Raw genomic sequence first — 20,967 nt, 5'->3', positions numbered from 1 at the left:
AAATAAGAGCATGCATATGAGGATTGGATGAGGTGGAGTGCAGATCGTCTGGATAATAAGAAAAGGAAATGGATGTCAGGAAGCCCAAGGGCAATACAATTGAGAGTTGCCCACGTACCGCTTTAATTTGCTTTCGCTTCTCAGCTGAATTGTCTACTTAAGAGGAAGGTACTTGCTGAAATTAATCCCTCATGTTTCCCTGTACAGATCTTTCCTCCTTCCCCCACCCCCTTACACATTATGCCAAGAGCAAGCAAGGTGTACATTTTCCATACATAAAGGAGTTACCAGCTTTATTTACATATCAGGTTCTGCAGAAACCACCAAGTTCTACATAAAAAAGGACAAAAAAAAAACAAAACAAAACAGACTGTACAGGGGTTGAGACGCCAACCCAGAACTAAAATAAGTTTTTAGTCACAGCATCAGTCACTTCAGCCAACAAAAAACACATGTAGGACATAAGGACTGATCAAGTTGTGTTGAAGGCAATAAGCCACTTCAGCACACTAGTAATTAGAAGCTATCAGTAGAAAAAAAGACTTCAAGTAGAGACTAGCTTTACAAACATTCAGACTGCTCAACAAAGATTCTGTAAGTCTCACTGGGAGTTGTTCGTACTTGTGATGTCCATGCTGGGGGCTTGGCTCGGAGCTTTGGCTGGAAGGGGTCTAGGGTCAGGTGATCACCAAGGTTACTCAGATCAATAGAAGGTCCAGGCAGCTGAGACTGTGCTGAAGAAGGTGTCCCACCTGAAGCCAGATCCTCACTACAAGAGTCCTTCTTTATGGGCCTCTTCCTGAGTATTGTGCACAGACTGGCTGCCACCACCACAAGGATGAAGATAAAGAATACTGTAGAACCTACCAGAATTTCCATGTAGCTGAAGAAGCCACCAATACCTAAAAAGAAAGATACAAACTGTGGTCAGAAGGTGAATATGTAGATCTGCGTGTCTGGTTTTGCAGTGTTTAGTCTGAAGGATTAAAAAAAAAAAAAAAAAAAAAAAAACACCACATTTAAAATGACCCAAGACTGCAGCCACATTATGCAATACTTTCAAAAAAGTAGGCGATTTAAAAGTCGGTAGGACTCTGGCTCTTAATAGCGCAAATTCCATTTTCAATAGTGAAAATGCCCACTATTTTAGAGAGGGTGGAGGAAATCCAATAAAATACTCACACCCCATCCCCTTGGAGACATTGGAAAAAAATATAAATGGGACTTTGGGCCTCTATGTCAGATAGGTGACTGACTTCTACCCATTAACTGTGTGTTTAGTACTTTAGAAGAATTTGCTCTATGCTTTTCTATAGCAGTAGAAGAGCCCACATCAGAGAGATTCTCCATATCATATGCCATGGTACCCAGACTAGACAGTCTTGCTCTGAATAGTGAGCTAAAAGGCATTTTTTTAAACTGATAAACTTCTGTACACACCCAACCTCTATGTAAGAGCAGCTTATTTCTGTTAGCTTTAGATCTTACACTGCAAATCAGTGTAAGATAAAAAAACAAGTTCTACTTTCTCTGAGAAAGTAGTGTACATATCATGTGGCCAAAGAAATGTGAAGGGATTCCTCATTTCTTCATTAAGCACAAATACTGAATTCTGTCAGCAATATATTTCTGAATCAAATTTAACCCATATTTTACTTATCTGACCCAAGTTCCTTTGGCACATGTGTAGCAGCACTAAATTGCTATGAATTCATTTAAAGGGTGGCTCCAATCTAGTACTTGAATATTGTTTTAATACAGAAGTGCAACACTGTCTATTTAAGATACTGTATTAGCTCCTTTCTTGGAGAGAGTAGCTGGGTCTCCTGTACCTGACTGTGGAATGCGGACGCACAGCATGCCAGATTTTGCTGGAGACCGATCTTCATACCCTTCTTTACAGCGACACGCGTAAGTGCCGGCCTCATTGAGGCAGTCCGCATCATCACCACATACTCCGATTCCGGAGTGGCATTCATTCACGTCTGTAGAGGATAGAACAGGTGGAACACAAATGCTGCTTCAAGAGAATGCTTTGCTATATTAACCGCTTCCTTCAGCATAACTGGTTATTCCCACCCCCACCCCTAACTCCAGTTTTTGAAAACTAACCTGACAGGCTACATACATGCAGTGCTCCAAGCCAGCTTTACTTCAGCTCCCCTTTCCCCAGGCCTATTGTTAAGCCTATGACAAGGAGGAGCAGCAGCTTTAAACAGTGCAATAATGGAAGGCACGTACCTCTAATGGACAACAAAGCCAGCTGCAAGTTCTCAGCTCCTGTAGATTTGCCAATGAGATCATTCAGCCGAGACTGGAGTAAGACAGACAAGTTCCTTTCCTCTGGTTTTAAGTGTATCCAGAAAGTGAACGTAGGTTTTAGGTCATTTGTCCTACATTAAAGCAAAGCAACTTCAGCTAAGCTTAGAAGAAAAAGTCTATTGCTGATCTAGGCACCCCACAGCAGTATGTCATTCTCCATTTATCTTCAGAGGGGGGACTGGATACTTCTTGAAATACATGTCAGCCCTAGAGGAGTTCTTTCTAAAAGGCGAGAAATTAGTTTGTCATTTCCCTTTTAGCTCCTGGTGAGCTATGATCCACGTTCCCTCAAATCTTTTCCATCTGTGTGTGGAATATTTTTTGTGCACTGAGGCAGGCGTGAAAGGTTTTTACTATTGGTGGTGTTCTAACTGTGGGTGTGTGGGAGTTGAAAGTTCTCTTTTCCTTATCCTTTGAATTTTAGGCTTAATGTAGCAATGCAAGGTAACATTAACATGTTTAACATTTTATTGATTATGTTCTTTAATTGAATGTGTGTTTTACAATTAGTGAGTTTAGGGGGTAAATAGAGACAGTTTTAGTATTAGGTTTGTTAATAAGATTAGGAGGACAATGTTGAAGGCTGAAGCCTTGATTGTTTGATTTAGAACACCTTTTGCTCTGCTTTTCTCTGAGAGCCCTTGTAAGAATTGTTTACATGGGAAAGTTGAAATAAAGGCGTGAAGTGTTGCGATAAAGGGGCAAAGCATGGGTGAAGACAAACTTAATGGCATCAGACAAGGACTCTCATCGAGTACCCCCTGGCCAAGAAGTGATCAGATTGATGACTCTAAAGCATGGAGCAGGCACCCATAAAGACAAGGGATTACAGGATGAGCCTTTCAGAGATGTTTTGAGAACGATTGGTAGCAAAAGGATAACGTACCATTCACAGACTAACATAGCAAACTTCAAAGAAAAGGATTATAGAAGCAAGATGCTTTGCCATGGGACTTTGGGTTTGTCTTGCTATCAACTCCAGGAGATCATTGGATCATGACTGACAAGGCCCTGCTCCCCCTCTGTGATCCATCTAGTGACCAGCTAGATTGATCCAGGCTCTGGATTGGTAACTACAACATCTGGCAGGACTGTGTGCGCGTGTGACTGAAAAAGCATATCCTACTGTTGTATTCTCAAAACACGGTGTGCAGCCTTTTACCCTATAGAAGATCTCATGCGTTTTGTTTGAAGCATAACATGTGCTCATCAACTGGGATGCATTTGAATCTCTGATTGGCCTGAAGAAGTAGATCTATCCCATGAAAGCTCACCACCTAATAAGTTATTTTGTTAGTCTTTAAAGTGCTACAGGACTGCTTTTTTGTTTTGATAGTGTCTGTTACTATCCTGATTGGCCATACCAAGTACACAGCTTACAGGCAGCACCTATTTGTCCATGTGGAGCTGGACTGAAGTCACCAGTCTAACAAGGGATTTTAGTGTCAACCAACCTTGGTCTGGTTTATCAAAATGTCTATGCAGGGGTGGGGTCGAGTCAACAAATATATTCTCAGAGCTCAGAGGCCTTCTTCCCATAACCTGCATAATACATTTCTACTGGAAACCAGGAGGGACATTCAGAATTCATTCTATTTTAGTTCACAGTCAAACCTCCATGAAATGCTAACTTCAGCATTAATTTCTGCAGTCTCATTCTGACAGGATTACCTACCACAGCCAATTTGAAACAAAAAAGTTTTCCTATTCTGAAGAAAAGCCATACTTGCAGTCCAAAGCAGAAGACTTGCTAGATCATTGTCAGGTGGAAGGAAGGATGGGTAAGCTAATTTAGATGCTAATTACCTGTTCTATCCTTTTTATGAAGAGAGACAGATAAATGCAGACACTTGACAGAGTGCAAGTGTCACCCACTATTGGATTATTTAAAGTCAGCCAGCCATACCTTTTGATTTCCTTCAACTTGATTTCATTGACTTTGCTTATCAAGAGTTTCAAGTTCTTTTGCACCTGCAAAGTAACAAAGAATGTTGACTTTCATACAGGTAGAGCAAATGCTTAGTCAAATACAGCTGTTAAACCTTCTCCAGAAGTCTGGCCAGAGTAAGACAGATGGCTATTTCAGTGGTTCTATACATGAGGTGGCTGCCTGAGGAGGACAAGTCAGTCACCAAGGAATATGGGATCCCCAGGCCTAGCAGTGTTCCCACTAATGTTTTCCCTCTGGGGCAGAATAACTTTTGTTAGGTGCACCACCAATAGAAACAGTGCCAGCTGTGGACACTCAATCATCTGGGCAGCACTTGAATCTCTTCTGGATGGCTGCCCAAATGCTCAGCTTACTGGGAACACTGGTCCCTAGACCAGTTTTCAATCTTTTCCATACCAGGCCATCACCTCCCATTTAGTTTGAGCTCTCACACTCCTGTCTATAGGGAAGAGTAGGGGAAATTGCAACCTCTCCATCTCCAGAGTACCATACGCCAGAAATTATTATGTGTCAACAGTTTCACTACAAATAGGTCAAGATTCTGTCTGCTTCTTCCTTACAATGTGTCAGGCTAGGACTAACTGTGTGAATGCTGAACCCAGAAGTCTTCTCTTCAGTGGGAATTTGCCTACTTCCAGCCATCACCTAGCTAGGCACCTGCGTGTCTGCAATGGCACAAGCCCTTGTACACACAAGCAAAGCTGCTATTTGCATTGGTAGAATTAGTGCTGGATATTAGATAAGGTGCACCCACTGAAGAGAGAGCAGCTTTGCCTGCCTACACTCACTGGAGTCAGTTGACCCAACCAGAAATGTAGGACCTGTGATCAGATCTCATTAGGCACCAGTCCTGCGCTCCACAAGACTGACCAGTTAGAGCTTCATTCCTACAGAGGAAGCAGGGTGTGTGTGTGTCATCCGTCCTCAAACAGCCACATGTAACAGCCTTAAAAGGTGAATGGTTATTTGTCAAGTCCCTTCAGTTAGGTAAGGCTGGGTAGCAGTTTTCTTCACAAGTGTGAATGTTTGTTTGTATCACATTCTTTTCTATTAACTTGTAATGTTTTACTACTTCAAGAATTCACCATAGACCAGACACATGCAAGACATTGTATTAGACATTCCAGTGTTTGTATGGGAACTAAATTAGTACACGGTAGTAAGCAGCACAGGATGAGGCATTTAGAAGGTCTGAGTGTGAAAGTTGGAACAGAGGGCCACTGAACTGGGAGAATCATTTCTCAAGGCAGTTCAGCAGCATCCAGTGCCATTTCTCCCATCTTACATGAAGCTTAATGGATTCCATGACAGCTTTTTTCAGCTCAGTCCCATTACGCGGGATCCATCCCTTGTGGTCAATTTCACTAGTTACTTCAAACAAGACATCTGTCAAAAGAAATACCACCAATAAGACCTCAGCCAGCAGCTTCAATTTAGCTGATTAACAATAAGTAACTGTGCTATTTTGTTGTTGCCAACACACACAGCATGGGTTACAGACACAGAAAGAACAGCAAAGCCAAGAACTTCCTTGCATAAGCCCAGTTATTACTACTAGTTATTTTGATAGCTTTAGAAGTTGTGCCATAGACAGAACAAAATGTTTGAGACTATCACCCACTAAACAAGTTTGGTTACTGTTATGCAGTGGCATTAATTGCTGTTAGGCAGGTATAGCACCTTTTACACAGAAAAAAGTTACATCCCTGCATAATTTAGAGCCTCTCCCTCCCTACCAACAATGCATTGGGCTCTAGGATAAGCCCACTGGTATTTTGGGACCAGAAAGAAAAATAGTTTCTCCTCAAGTAATGCCCCTCAGAGCGTAGATGAGGTAGGTAGAATGCCATTTGACTAGATACCAAAGTTAAGGCTACCTGAATTCATTTCCCTTCTTCTGATACATTTATCTGTTAGAAAAATTAGGCTTTTGGCTGTATTTTTGCAGGTTGGTTCTTTGGCTTACTACTTGCCTGGACCATACAGCTCTGTTTTAGTTGCTTTTGATTATGCAAGGCACAGGGTGCTACATCTGTTCCCCAGTTAGAAAAGCATAATTTGGCTGGGTTTCTAGCTCAAATGGTCATGGAAAGCAAGTGGACTCTCATTGCACCTGAGCACAAGAGATTAAAGCCAACCATCATGGGCCTGGCTAGGAGAAACTTCACACCCCGCTCTTAGAAATCATGCTCAGGATCCCTAAAAAGAAAGTCTTGATGGCTTCTGTTAAGAGGCACAGATGAAACACTAAGCACCCTTCGCCTTATCTGGTTCTCCGAGATCTCCAGCAAGTTAGAATGAAAGACCACCAAATGACAATATTGACATACTGTTAGTTATTTGTGTAATGAACAGCCTCTTACCAGACTTCTAGTTTTGCACTAGCTTAAAACCCAGACCTTACAGCTGGCTGCTTAGAGCTCTTGATCTCTCAAAACCACATTCCTCTTTAATAAGCTCTCCCCCGGTGCAGGCAAGGCAACTTATTGGACATCTGCTCCTTTGGAGCTCAGCAATGACTCCATTTGGGGAATGGACAGCTAGCTTCCTAAATTTAGTTAATGGGGGCATTCTAGGGATACTTATCTGTTCCTGTTACTTAGTCCTCAGATGGAGACAAACTCACATAAGAGGGGAGGGAGAGAGAAGATATTTCCACAGTGACAAAATGTGAGCAACAATTTCATTGATACGGTTGAATACAGGTTCAAATCCTACATCCTTCCTCATCCCCATGTACATCAGGAACTTGTAGTGCTATACTCTTCTACAGTCTACACCATACAATTTCAAATTGATTCATTGCTCATAGTCACTAACATCCCTGAGAAGTCTTCCATGGTTATCATTTATGATGTAACTGGAAGCAAGTCGCTAATTTCCCCCTTTTAATCTGGTTTCTGATCCAAAAGTTAAATTCTTGTAGCATGTTTCAGATCCTTACCCAGGATCAGAACTTCACCCAGGAAGATTTAAAAAAAAAAAAACAAAAAACCCCATACACACTTCCCCTGCCCAAGTCAGGTACCTCCAGGATTGTGCTGAGACTCCAGTACAGTATCGTTTTCGAGAGAGGCGAAGATGGACTCCATATCTGTCAGGGAGGAAAAGAGGCCAATTTGTTGACCAGTGAACAAGACAGAGGGAAGAATGCAATTTTACAATTCAATGATACCTTTGCTAAAGAGGGCCATTGGTGTTAGTGTTATTTTACAGCAAATAGGACTAGTGATCAGGTTATGCTCAGAAGAGTTCTGCTGTGAAGAGTGCCGAGACGGTTCAAGAAAGTTACACAGCCAATGCTTCAAAAGGTTTTGCTGATGTTCCTTTGAAGTTGCTAGAGCAGCTGTGCCACAGAACCACGTACCAAAGCTGTACTTAGTCACCTCACATCTGGTACCATGCACTGGAGCATCACAAAAAGATGTCAGGAAACTAAGGCACTTCTACACTGCCCCACACGTTGGAGTGAACATTCGCTCAGGTCCTTCACATGGGCAACATCCACATGGGGGAAGCTGCAGCACAGCACTCTGGTGCTCAACTATTTGAGCTCCCTTAATCCAAGCTGCCAGGCAGCAGGTGTCCCCCAAGTTCTCTCCCCACCCCATGAAGCAGCAGGAGCATTGGAAGATTTCGGATACTAGTGAGCCTCCACTTTTAAGATATCAGCTATAAGATACGGTCAGAAGATGCCATCAGCTACAAACCAGTCACCCGTCAATTCTGAGGCAAGTGAAAGTTGGAGCGTTGAGGCGAACAAGCTGACAGATGCAGGTCTAATGGTGGAGAGTTTATCTCAGGGAGTATGGCAGACATGTGGGCCCAAGGCCTGGGAAACACTATGATGTTGAGGCCCCAAATGTTTAGTGCATGACTTTCCAGCCTCTGATACAGCTAGGCACAGAAGGGTATGGAGGGGGAAGTGCTGTCTACATTCGGAGCACTTGGGATGGTGTGAAGATTTTCACCAAGGCATTCAAACACAAGTTATTGCTGACTTTGGCAGGAAGCATCTTTCTGAAGCAACAAAACAGCCTCCTCCACAGACAGCAAGGCTGACTGCCACAGTGGGCCCAGTGCAAGTGGGATAGGGACACCTGGATCTGTGACTCTGAAAGGGGCAGGGCCAAGGGCATTCAGCCCTTTGTGCCACCTGGGCCACAACACTGCAGCACCCTCCCCCAACCCCCAGAGACACACAGAACAGCACTACTGTGGCACCCCAAATCCCACCTCCACTGCTGCTTAAGCAGTGACAGGGGCCAGCAGAACTCCAGGCCCCACTGAAATTCCAGGCTGTGGGGCAACTGCCTCTCCCCCCACCCCAACCCTCCTTTGTGGGCCTCTTTACAGACACTAGAAATGCTGTTTTGGCTTTTGCTTAATGTGACCCTATGTAGCTGTCATTTCAAGTAAATAATCTGACCATATAAAGTTTGCTTGTTTAGCCCACTGCTGGTTACTTACCAAAGGAATCATCTTCATATTCTGCGTCCAGAGATGCAGAGTCCTTTGGTACCACATCAGTAGAGGGAGAAGGATATGATTTTGTACTCCTGATCAGTGGTGGCGTTGTGCCTTGAGTTGCTAGCATGCCAAGGTGGGTAGTAGCAATAGCTGCTTTTAGCACTGTGCTACTTCTGGAGGGGCTCAGAAGAGCAGGTTTGAGTTCAGTAGCAGTGTTCTCTGCATGGGAATTGCTAGAGACCTCCAGAATATAGTGTGGGGCTGCAGTGATCAAGGAGGACTCTGATTTGACAACCTTCCTTGGTGTGCCCAAAGCAAGGGGCTCAACAGGTTTGAGGGCAGAAGCTGGCTTCATGTGCAAATCTTTATTTCCCTTTCTGTGCACATGTTCAGCAGCACTTTCTTTAATGCTTCCCTCCAAGTTCACATACCGCAGCTGACCATTTATTTCTTGACTATCCCCAACTAGCCTGAAGTTAGCCTGCATGTCTTCCACAAAAGCAGCAGGATGACCAGCCACATGGTTTGACTGGAGCACCTTTTCATCTTTGATCAGTGCAATGCTAGTGACTTGAGATGAAGTCCTTTGAATGCTCTGCTCTTTCCACGTATCCTGAAGATATTGCAATCCAGGAAGAGAAGTAAAGTTTCTAAGTGCAGCTTTTATTGCATCTGGTTGTAGGTCTTCCATACTAGCTGGTCTGTGCTGTGGTTCTCTCATCTCTGTCTCTTTGACACTTTGTGTCTCCACTGATTTCAGAGGCCCTTTAAAAGCCGGAGTCTCAAAGAGCAGGTCTGAGTGAATTTTTGGCCTGTGAATACGTTGACTGAGAGCAATAGTTTGGTCTTTTTTATTCTGGGTGGATGGCCTCAATTTATTTAATGTTGGAGTTACCATCCTACTACTGGTTTCATTACCCAAAGATTTCACAGACTGCTGCCACTTCAAGTCCTGAGTGTCGGTGGTCATGTTGTCCATTGCTTTTAAAAGAGGGATGTGTGTCTTATTCCCAGCCACAGCCCTTAAAGCTTCTAGTGTTGCTGAGCTTCCATTTTTATCATGACCTTCTTTGTCTAACACAGGCAGCTTGTTAAGCAGTTTGTTTTCATTATGAGCTGCACTGGTCTTTACAAAATCCAGATGACCTCTGTAGTGCTTTTGGGGCAATTTAGGGTAGAATCGGACACTGCCATACTTGGCTCTCCTAGTTTTCTGAGCTGTCTCTCGAGAAGCTGCATCATTATCTGTAGATCTTGACATTTCGTAGTCTTTGAATATATAATACTGGCCTTTAAAGTGCGTGTGTCCATGGCTCAAGGACTTGCCCTTTGACAGAAACACGACATGGACAGCCAAAGCCTGAGTAGCAAAGATCAGAGTACCTTGGCTCCTACAAGCATAAACTACTTTTCTTTCAACACTTGACAAGACCCCTTGAAAAATGATTTTATCTGGGTTCTCATCACAATCTTCCTTCCCCCAAAATCCTTTTATGTAAATCAGGATGTGTTTTTGAGGGCCAGCCCAAATGGTCCAATTGCACCAGATGTTGGTTTGAACACCAACGTGCGTGGGTGGAGAAAATGTCCCCATTTCATTCTTCAGTGTGACATGGCAACTTCTTACAGGGAAATACACCAGCAACCAAGGCAACTCTGGCTCTGAGAAAGGAAAAAGAGTAAGGTCATCTTCAGTCTCTAGAAGGTTTATTTAAAAAAAATGCTCCATGCTTACAAGCGGAGCAGATTCCTTTCATCACAGGAAGACACGTGTCAGACTGCATTCCCATTTAAGTTGTTTTCCTGCCTTCTCTCTTGCTTCAATTGTCAAAAAAAAGTTTAACCAGGGAGTGAAACTATTAGTGTGGTTTTTGATTATCTATGCAACTTGCATAACTCTTCCAGTTCTCTGCACTTTTTTCCTCTCCCTTCCAGTTACCCCTTCATAATTGAGGAAAATTCTCATGGAAAGTGACAGAGCTGGTCAAATTATTCATTATGACCAACAGCAAGTTCATTGTATATTGTTTCACCAGCTCTACCACTATACTTACAGTTAGGTAGCCTGCTGGGTAAATCATTTGCTTGATTAATTGAAACAATCACATTATTCATAACTATTTGCTCTTCAACCAGCTCTATTTAATAAAGTCAATAGCCACCAAGAACTATTCTAGTTGGCTAGCAAGAATCCATTCCTCAGGTCTTCAGGCTCTAACAGCACTGAAGAGGTTTACTGTAAAACTGACACTGATACTGAAGACAGGACTGGAGAGGAAAAACAAGTTCAGAAGAATCTCATGCCAGGACTGTGAGACGATGAGAAGCCTGAAGAAGGGCAACAAACTAGAGAGTTTACCAAGCCCCCTTTGTGGCTGATCACAAGCCATAAAAGACTGCTGTGGTCCAAAAATAAGAGTAACAGCTTTATTGCAGAGAAAGAAGCTATTAGAACCACCAAGATGCGCAGTCAAAAGGGGGCATTCTTCTTCTTCCCACCTGTTCATCTGAAGGGTGGTTTAGACACGCGGGCTGCCTAGTTGTTACAAAATGAAACTAGGCCACAATCCCAGCCATTAGAATTCCTAAGCTATATTGCCCATTCTTTGTAAAGAAACCTCTATATTTCAAGTTTCTGTTGGGCTCATCTGCTGAATTGATCTCCATTAGCAAAGATTGCAAGCTGGTGATTACATATTTCGCACAGCAGCCTTAAGTGTTCAGCATCAGATGACCATGTTAAAAAAGCTTCTAATTCTGTATCAAATAGCAGGTTGTAGCACTGCTAGTGTAGTTACCACAGGCAAGAGCTAGAAAAAAAAAAAATCCATAGTGCCACTCCCCCACTTCTCAATCCAAACACATGGTTAGAAAGATTTAAGAGAAGATTTGTCCAGACCAGGAGTTTTCAAAACTTCATTGCACCAGGAGCCCCTTCTGACAATAAAAATTAATACACAACCCCAGGAGTGGGAACCAAAGTCTGAGCCTGCCTGAGCCCTGCAGGCCCAGTTGGAGGCAAAGACGAAGCCCACGCAGGGGAGCCACAGCCTAAGGACTTCAGCCTTATGTGTACCTGTTAGGAGAGTACCCAGTACCCAGGGCTGAAGCCTTTGGGCTCTGACTGTAGCCTTGGGCCCCAGTAAGTTTAAACCAGCCCTGGTGACTCCATTAAAATGGGTTTGCAATCCACTTTGGGGTCCTGATCTACAGTTTGAGAACTGCTGATCTAGATACATGGGAAGCATTAAAAACATACCAGCATAGCTCAGGGGGACTCTTGCTTTTGAAGTTACGTTCTCAGGCATGCGACCAGAAGAGGACTGGACAAGCTGTGAACCCAAATTCTCTTCCAGTGCCTGTTTTTCAGCTGGAGTCAGAGCATCACTATATGCTGTAGTAGAGTTCTGAGGGACAATGAGCCACTCTGAGGTTTCCTGCACTTCAGGGTGTTTTGTGGCATCAGGAAATATTTGTTTCAGTGTTGTGTTATTCATCCCTTTTAAGGTCTCAGTCAATTTAACTTTACTAGTCATCTCTGTAGGCTCCAAAGGTAGAGTGGCCCTAGTATGAAAGGTCATGGGCCTGTTTTTAAACATGAGCTCATTTTGCTTTACTCTGTTGGTCCTTGTTACCAGTAAAGGGGTTTTAGCCAGGTTCTCAGTTACTGGAGAAAGTTTGCTCACATGGCCCTCAGCTCTAAGTTGTCCAAGCTCCAGTTCTGGTTTTAAGGCTTGCTGCTCTGTTGTGTCCGAGAAGACATTGCCAGTTACATAGTTTGTGATTAAATTCCTTTCATCCCCCATTCCAGATCCTGCCTCAAGGATGCTCTCCTTTCTCACGTCTAGTCTTGATTGTGGGATGTGTATTTTCCTGTCTTGAGGAAAGAAATTAAGCAACTGTGTTGTACTTCCAGGGATGTGGTTATGTTCTGTAGCAGCTGGAGTGCCATAGACCCACTCAGGGACTGCTGAGTGGTGCTCACCTTCCAACAGGTCCTCCCTCAGAGCAGCTGGAGGGAGCAGCACAGTTGTACTTGGATGGCCGTCATCTATCTCTGTGTCAATGTAGTAGCTACTTTTTGTTCTCAGGTGGAGCTCATTGCTAAGGGCAGCAGCTCCCTGAGTTGGTGGAAGGAATGCTTCTCTGCTTGGCAGAACAGGCTCCAGATCCTTAGCAGCCTGAGGAAAGATCACTTCTGTATCTGGGAAGGTAATAGGCTCCAGCACTGAGTCAACTGGAGTAACAGATGGTTCTGTACTGGAACAAGGGATGACCGGCTTCAATGCTGGGGTGGCCGGCTCCATTTCTGTGGGAAAAGCAGGAAGAAAAGCTTGTGTGCCGGGGAAGAGGGCAGGGCCCGATTCTGAGGCAGGTGGAGGAAGAGAAGCTTCTGTACTTGGATCAGGCTCCAGTTCTGTAAGTAGGCCCACCTGCTGGCTGGGTGTCATGCCCAAATTAAGCACCTCTGACATATTTACTTTTTTAGCAGCTAAGTGCAGGGACACATCTGTACTTGGAAAGATATTTTCTATTTCTGTAGCAGCTAAAGCAACATATTGACTGCTTTGGAGCATCAAGTGGTGTTCACCCTCTGACATACCATATGATGCTGCAGTAAAGGCCATGATTTTGGACGCGTCAATGACTTCCATAGAACTTTCCAGAACAGAAACATCAAGATGATTCATATTTTTGAGGGTAGTTTTCCTCAGATCCAGTTCAGTTACAGGCTCATTTCCATTGACCAGCTGAGTCAAGCTTGTTTGGTAACTTCCAGCTTTATCCCTTCTGCTCATCTGAGGTTGTAACTGATTGTGAAGTGCCACTTGATCTTGACTGGTCATGCTAAGGTTTGGCAGTGAACTCTTCACAAGACCACCACTAGATTTGTTCATCACATTAGAAGCCAAGAGGATTGACTGCAGCTGATCATTCACCAAGGTTACCGTCTTAAGAATTTCAGAAGAGATAGAATCGATGGTTTGGTCTCTTATGGATTCCACTCTGTCATGAGTTGTTGGGGGATCACTCATGCAGATAGGAGAATGCAAATAGGAGGCCAGGACAGAGTTACTCAGAGATGTTGGATTTAAATTCAGTTGTAAATCCCCTATATTAGTTTGCTTCAAACTAGCTTGTGAAGAAGATATTCCTCCCTCCACTCCTAACTCAATAGATTTCGAGGGTTCAATTAGAGGAGAAACACTTAAGCCAGGAAGACTTTTTGGCCTGTATCCATGGCTAAAGTCCATCAGGACTTCTTCACTCACAGAGGTGCTCTGCCAGATGTCAGATGACACAGTATGGGGCAGGCTTCCAGAAGACTTTGCTATGCCTGGACTCTTCTCTCTACTCATTAATGTAGACAGAGGGAGAGACTCCAACATGCTATGTTCTTCTGCTTTTAGCAGTTGAGTCCTTGTAACGTGCTGAGGTACAAGCTGAAGAGAACTTCCAAGAAGTGTGACATTTTGACCTTTAAGCCATACCTTTAATAACCCTGTGTTATTAGTTACAGTTGTCTTAAGATTTTTGGTAAGACTCTCAGGACTTGAACCTGTACCAGCGTTTGTATAATCAGCAACCTCTCCATGGTATATTTCAGACACACTGTTATATCTGTGAGCAGCATCAGTTTTCTTTGCTTTCAGAGTAGAGGCTGGAGAAACTAAGATATCTTTAGAAGAGTCACTGTCACGGTGTTTGAATATATAATACTTTCCTTTAAAGTATTTGTGTCTACTGTTTGAAGAATACTTCATCAGGAACACCACATGGACAGCCTGGGCATAAGTGGCAAAGACATGCATCTTCTTGTTCCCACAAGCATATATCACAGTGTTTTCTATTAATGAAGAGACTCCTTGAAACAGGATTTTATCCTCATTTTTGTCACAGTCCTCTTCGGTCATAAAACCTTTGATATAAATGATAATATGTTTTCTGGAACCTGCCCAGATAGTCCAGTTGCACCAAATATTTAGCTGAAAACTGTTATATGTTGGAGGGGGAGAAAACTCCCCAAACTTTTCCTCCAATACTCTATGGCAGCTTCTCACAGGGACATACACCAACATCCAAGGGAACCCTAGCGCTGGAAGACAAAATTAGAGATACGTATTCAAGCTGAAGCCTTCTCAGAAAGGCAAGAAAACTCCCCCTCCAACCCCCATCGTCTCAGAGATATGTTTGCTCTCTCACTTCATGTAAAAAGTATCTTCCACCTCTTCTGCCTTCCCCCCCCGCCGCCTCACTGACCATGTGTAGTGTACTGGGGTCTTGTAATAATGGGCTGATGCAAGTAATTCAATACACCAGCCTTAAATGTAGGCAACAGGGGCCAGATCCTCACGTATGTTTAAGTGCTTAACTCCTAGTGAAATCAGTGGGGCAAGCACCCGAAAAGCCTTTGAGGATCTGGGCTTAGCTGCTGTGGCTTGGAAAGGGATGTGTGTGAAAATAAGCCCATGCCTACACTGGAGAGCTTACAGCTACACAGCTGTGTTGAAACAGTGTGGATGTAAAATCTTAATGCACCTACTCTATGCCAGTGCCAGAGCACTTCCCCCATCCACACTGACAACCACCACCTCTGGTTGGAGGTGGTATAACCATCCCTGCAGGAGAAGCTCTCCCGCCAGCATAACACCGTACACATTACCATGTACGCTGGCATAACTGATGGTGCTCAGGGAGGTGACATGCTCATGCCTGTGAGCAATGCTACTTCTGCCAGGATAGACAGTAAATGGTCAACAAACCTCCAGCAGAGTCCTCCTCAGCCGAAGGAGGACTTGGTGGGACTCACATTCCCTAAGACCTTTTATGGAATGATCACAGTCAAGTGATTTAAGGAAAGAACCGTCTCAGGACAGGAGCTAGTTTACTCATCTCCCTGCTGTATTCAGGAGGGCAACACTTGAGAAGCCAGACAGCTAACCTTACTGACCTCAGGGTAGAAATCAAAATCAGTAAGTGGGGCTCCATATGACCCAGGGCTTCTCAGATAGAGTTTGAGCCAGATAGTGTGGGGGGATGAGTAGTTTGACTACTGCTGGCAGGAGCCCATAGCATCCAAAGGCAGGGTCTGAAAGATCACGTCTACCTGCTTCTATCGGTGGTTGACTGAACCCCACATGGCTACTGAACAGGGAGGAGACAAGCTACACAGTGGTTCTGTAATACGAGCCAGTGTCCGACCAGCAACTTAAAGCTGTCTAATGCTCTGGAGAGGAAGCTGCAGAGCACCCCTATTTGGCACATACAAGGTTACTCCCCCTGCAGATCGCTAGGGATCTGTAGTGCACACAGCTCCACTGAAATCCATTTGGATGCATCACACATTCCAGGGAGCTGTGCCTTGTGTCACATGACTCATTTAAGCTTCTTTTTTGAGTGAGTGACTGAGCTAGCCCACCAGCTGCCTTGGAGAGAAAGCATTCAAAACAAGCTCTGCCGAATGGCTGGCATCATCCAAAGGCGTAAAAACGCAGTTTCACTTGGATTCAAAGGCAAACGCAGTCCAGTAGCCATGAAGTGGTTAACATGTGCTTATGCAAATACTTTCACGCTAGCCTGCCAAACACAGGCAAGTGCTATTAAAGCAATTTTGCTGCGCAATGTTGCTTTCCAACTGCCTCAAAGTTTAACTCCTCTGACAAGGTGAGACAATCCATTAAGTCTTTCCTGTCTCTGCTCCTACAAAGGAGACCCTGACCCCTAGTTTGATTTAAACGCTCCATATCTAATTGCACTCCTTTGCCACAGAATTATGCAGCAATTAAAAAACCCAACACCGCACTACACAGCATTTTCCAGAGTGTTTTCCAAATTAAGGTGAATACAGTGCTGCCATACTACAACCACTAATGTGGAGAACTGGAAATGACAGAGTTAAGTATATGTTTTGGCCCTCTCACACAGGATCTCCTCTCTAATAACAGCAGCTTCCCAAAGTGGGGGAAATCAGTGACAGAGTTTAAAGGTCATTTGTTTTTATAACCATATGACAGTCCTGAGATGAGGCATTCAAGCAGCATACAGGGAAATTTCTTTTTCAAGATCTCAGCCCAACACCCATGTCTGGTTCCTAGGGAGGAGCTTTGCTTCAAGCTGATCACCTCAGAAAGCCAGTTATCCTCCTGCTTGGACAGTCTCCTAGCCAGGTACCCTGCCTCTCCACAAGGGGTGGGCAGTAGTTTGTGATGCAGGGGCACTCAGATTTTGAAAAGTGGTGAGGGGCTGCACTGTCCTGTGGAGGAGGTGCAGGATCTGAGATGGAGGTTGAGTGCAGAAGGGAGGTCAGGTAGGGGACTGGACTGTGGGGTCCAAGATGGAGGTTGGGTGAAGAAGGGGGTTGTAACCTGGGACAGAGTATTGGAGTGCAAGGGTCCAGAAGGAGGTGTTGGTGCAGAAAGAGGATTCTGGCTTGGGGGAGGAGTGTAGGAGGAAGTGTAGTGTCTGGGAGGGAGTTGGGGTGCAGTGGAGGGTGAAGTATCAGTACTCTGCAGTGGGCTTCCCCTGCCTGCCAGCAGCCCCACACTGCTCAAAGCAGCTGGCTGTTCCCTGTGGCTCTCTGTGCTGTGGAGGGAGGTTTTGCACACTGCACCCACACCCAGGTAAAATCTTTTAGCTCCTACTGCCTGGAAAAGCACCAGTGGGAGTTGGGCAGTGTTGCACAACTTCTCCACCCTCAAACTCTCAGCTCACATTGGCCCATTTCCATCCAAGAGGAGCAGGTTTTCCTGGGGGTGGGGAAAACATATGAAGACCTCCTCCCACTCCAGCACAGAGAGCATCCAGCTGCTTTGAGTGGCACTGCTCCAGGCCACAGGCCAGATTAAAAAAAAAAGACTTGGCAGGCTGGATCTTACCTAGCCCTGCTCTACACAGAGCCTCGCATAACAAGCAGTGACATCCTTGCATCTTTCCAGGTGTCAAAGCTTGCTTGAGCAGCAAAACAGAGTACTTGGAAAACTAACTGCACCACCCAGCCATGCCTGCCAGAAATGACATACAGGGGATTTACTTATGAGTTCTGGTGTAAGTACAGGAACAGAACATGCAATCGATCAAAGAACTTTAGCTCTTTATTTAAAAGAGTACTCGGGGGTGGGGGGAGGAAGGATTTTTGGAGCAGATGCACCAGTAACCTACAGCAGTTCAGTTCTTTTGGGGAGCTGCTTCCTACTGCTATCTCCCCTCTTATAATGATGGGGACTAATCCAGATAGAAAGCCATTTGATTTTGGTGAGGAAAAGAATGGGTTAAGCCAGGGGTGAGTGAAGTATACACCAGGCCCCACTTTTCATTGCTGCAATTGGCTGGGCTCCCCAACCTCAAACTAGTGTGGCACCCAGAGGCACTGAAACCTCATCTGTGGGTGAGTGAAGTCTCTGCTCTACTGCCTCAGCTAAGAGCCCACTGGCCTTTCGCTCACATGGTAGAGCGCAGGGCTTTAGACCCTATGCTCGCAGGTTCTATCCCTGGGGCCAGCAACCTGGGTCTGTCAGCATTACACTGGCATAATCTAAACTGATGGAAATTTTGGTTATGTTCATTGGCAACAAAAACCCATTCAGCTTGGGTAAGAAAATAAGTCTGTGGAATGTAAGAAGTTATTGGTATGTAAATGGGATCACACATCCATAAAGACATCACAAATGTTGACATGTGTTACTGAGATGGACAAACCTGACACCCATTAGCCAAGTGTGCTGTTCCCCTCTTACAAAATTTCACACACCCCCCAGGGGACCTGCCCCACCTTCACACACCCCAGGGTTAAGCTATCAGTGGTGGAAGGAGGATGACTCTCAGAGCTGGAAGACCCATATCTGGGGTAGGAAGAGATTCAGCAGGTGTCATAAAAAGAGTATCCTGAAGAAAGAGAAGGGATGACCATAAGTCTTAACATGAACTCAGGCGAGAGCTATAGGATTAGTTCAGTTTGGTGCTGCTACCTGATTGTTTGCAAAGGGTCATTAGCTACAGTTAATCATTTCTTTTACTAGGCAAGATTTTTCCAACAGGAATTACTGAACAATTTTGGTGTTTAGCAGTGGAGAAGAAGCTGTTCTTTTCCCCAAGCTCTTGATGTAAGGCACTGCTAAGTCCCACTCTCGAACATGCACTCTCTGCAACAAACTATTGCTGCTAGCTATTAGGCCAAAGCCCAGGGAATGAGCAGACTTTGGATTTAACTGAAAGCTTATTTGACTTAAACAACAGCAGTGTAGTTAAAGTTTAATTCTTACCTGGTTTCAGCTGCTGGGACCCATTTGTCTGTAAATTAAACAGAGGGTTAGTTCTTGCTACAGGAAAGAAGCACTGTGATCATGTCCCCAGCTTTCTCCTTACTCCTGGTCATTTTAATCTAAGCCTTGTAGCTGGAGGTCATTGCCTCTGCCAGGGTTATAAAACACTTATTTTTGATAGTTTCCAGCTTCCATCTGATGTCTACAAGGACTAGAGGGGGAAGCAGGATTAAAAAAGGAACAAGGCCAGAATACCCAAGAGCATCATTTACTACATTATAGTGCATTTATGTTTTGCTATTCAAGATGACCCCAATAGTGGTTTCCAGTACTCACCCTCTCTTCAGAGTTAATCACATTGGGGGTGGATTTGAAGTCCCAGTGAACCTGTTCATTAACCACCTGTCCTACCAGGGAAGAAAAGAATAGGAGGGGTGGAAACATGGAGAAAAGCAAAGGTTTCATGGCAGAGCTTTACTGAGGATCTACATGAGAAAGAAAACAAACCAAAACACCCTCCCAGGTCTCCCCAGACCCAGTCAACATGACAAACGTTGCTGCTGTGAGCTTCCTGAACTCATCAGCTCACCCTCCCCTTTCAGAGAATACCACCCTTATTATAGAAGGGGTAGGGACAGCGGTAACTAACTTATAGACGCCTATCTACTCAGGTGTTATCAGTTATCTTATTAGCCCTGCCAGGTAGCCTTCATTAGGCAGAGGAGAGCTCCCTCATCCATGGAATGAACTCTAGTGTATTTTAAAGATTCTCTCCTGGTGCTGGAGGATTTTGCTGTGTGTTTCAATGGAATACTTTAAGGGATGCTGCTAGGAGGTTTATATCAAAGGCAGTGACCTTGTACACATTTTTAGCATAGGTCTGCCTCTACACACCTGATGATAGGGCCCATTTGCATCCCTGTAGTTCAGCATGTTTGGGGCCAAAATTAGAAAAAAGATAATTCAGTTTTTATAAAACCATCGTTGTTTTCAATAAGATTTTAAAACCAGCTTGCAGTGGAAGTTGAGACTGACAGTTTTCCCTTACTAGCTGCCTTCAGCTTGTGGATGAGAAAAGGAAGCAGACTTGAAACACAAGTGAATCTGTTCTCCTAGTATACACTGAATGAATCACAAGAGGCAAACAGCACGAATAGTGACATGTAAATTAGATGTTTGAAATACTCATAACCTGTCATTGGTAAGGCAGAGACAGCGATTAGAGTTTTTAACTTGATAGTGTCAATTTAAAATGCCAGTTATGTTTTTCTTAAATCTTCTTTCGAAAGGTCACAGCTGAGGCTCGGGAACCTGCACAGCTTTGTTCCCACGACAGGCTCACAACTGAAAATCCAGGGTGGTAGCCAAACCCCTGGTCAGTTTGGTTTTCTATATACAGGGCCTGGCTCCTCAAAGGTGAGGCCGATGGTCCTGCTCTTGCAGTGAGTTCTGTGTGGGTGGATCCTTGTCCCTTGTGTACAGCTCCATGCAGGCTGAAGGCCTGAGTCAGCTCTTTACTATTCAAAGTGCTGCATCTGCACAGACCTCTGCTCTTGCCCCCAGCTCCATCGACATGAGTGAGACTCCATGGGGGCACACAGACTACCTGCATGCAGCTCAGGGCAGGATCAGGGCCTAAGCAGTTGTAGTTCAGATCAGAGATGGAGGGCCCTTACAACGATCCTAACAGTTACGAGAAGTAGCCTATAAACCATTCATGAGGGTGCAATAGTACACATGGCCAGTTCATCTTCAAGGATCAAATACAGGACATTTGGAGCTAAATATATAAGCCTCTACATAGCCACATAGGTGAAATCAACAGGATGTCAGAACATCTTTGTAGGTCTGGGCTTTGGTTCATTTGCTGAAAGGTAAAGTCCATTCTCCTGAGCACAGGAGAAGGTGCAAACCTCTGTGCATGCTTTAGTCAGCTGAGGGGACAAAGAGACACACTGTTATGGT

At 44.4% G+C, this 20,967-nt stretch overlaps 1 protein-coding gene across 1 annotated transcript; it reads right to left on the bottom strand.

Moving 5' to 3' along the window:
* Positions 1-293: 293 nt before the first annotated feature.
* LOC142010858 (uncharacterized) lies at positions 294-19,031 on the bottom strand. Its single transcript, XM_074989383.1, has 8 exons — positions 19,003-19,031; positions 12,003-14,840; positions 8,744-10,405; positions 7,302-7,367; positions 4,229-4,293; positions 2,242-2,393; positions 1,833-1,985; positions 294-902 (listed from the first exon to the last, which is right to left on the bottom strand). Exons 3-8 carry the CDS (start codon positions 8,798-8,800, stop codon positions 562-564), a joined length of 834 nt encoding a protein of 277 aa, XP_074845484.1. The 5' UTR covers positions 8,801-10,405; positions 12,003-14,840; positions 19,003-19,031; the 3' UTR covers positions 294-561.
* Between the last annotated feature and the right edge of the window lie 1,936 nt (positions 19,032-20,967).

This window comes from Carettochelys insculpta, chromosome 3, assembly GCF_033958435.1.
Source record: "Carettochelys insculpta isolate YL-2023 chromosome 3, ASM3395843v1, whole genome shotgun sequence".
Taxonomy (NCBI): Eukaryota; Metazoa; Chordata; order Testudines; family Carettochelyidae; genus Carettochelys; species Carettochelys insculpta.
Note: the sequence above shows the minus strand (reverse complement) of the source record. Positions and strands in the feature narration are given on the sequence as shown.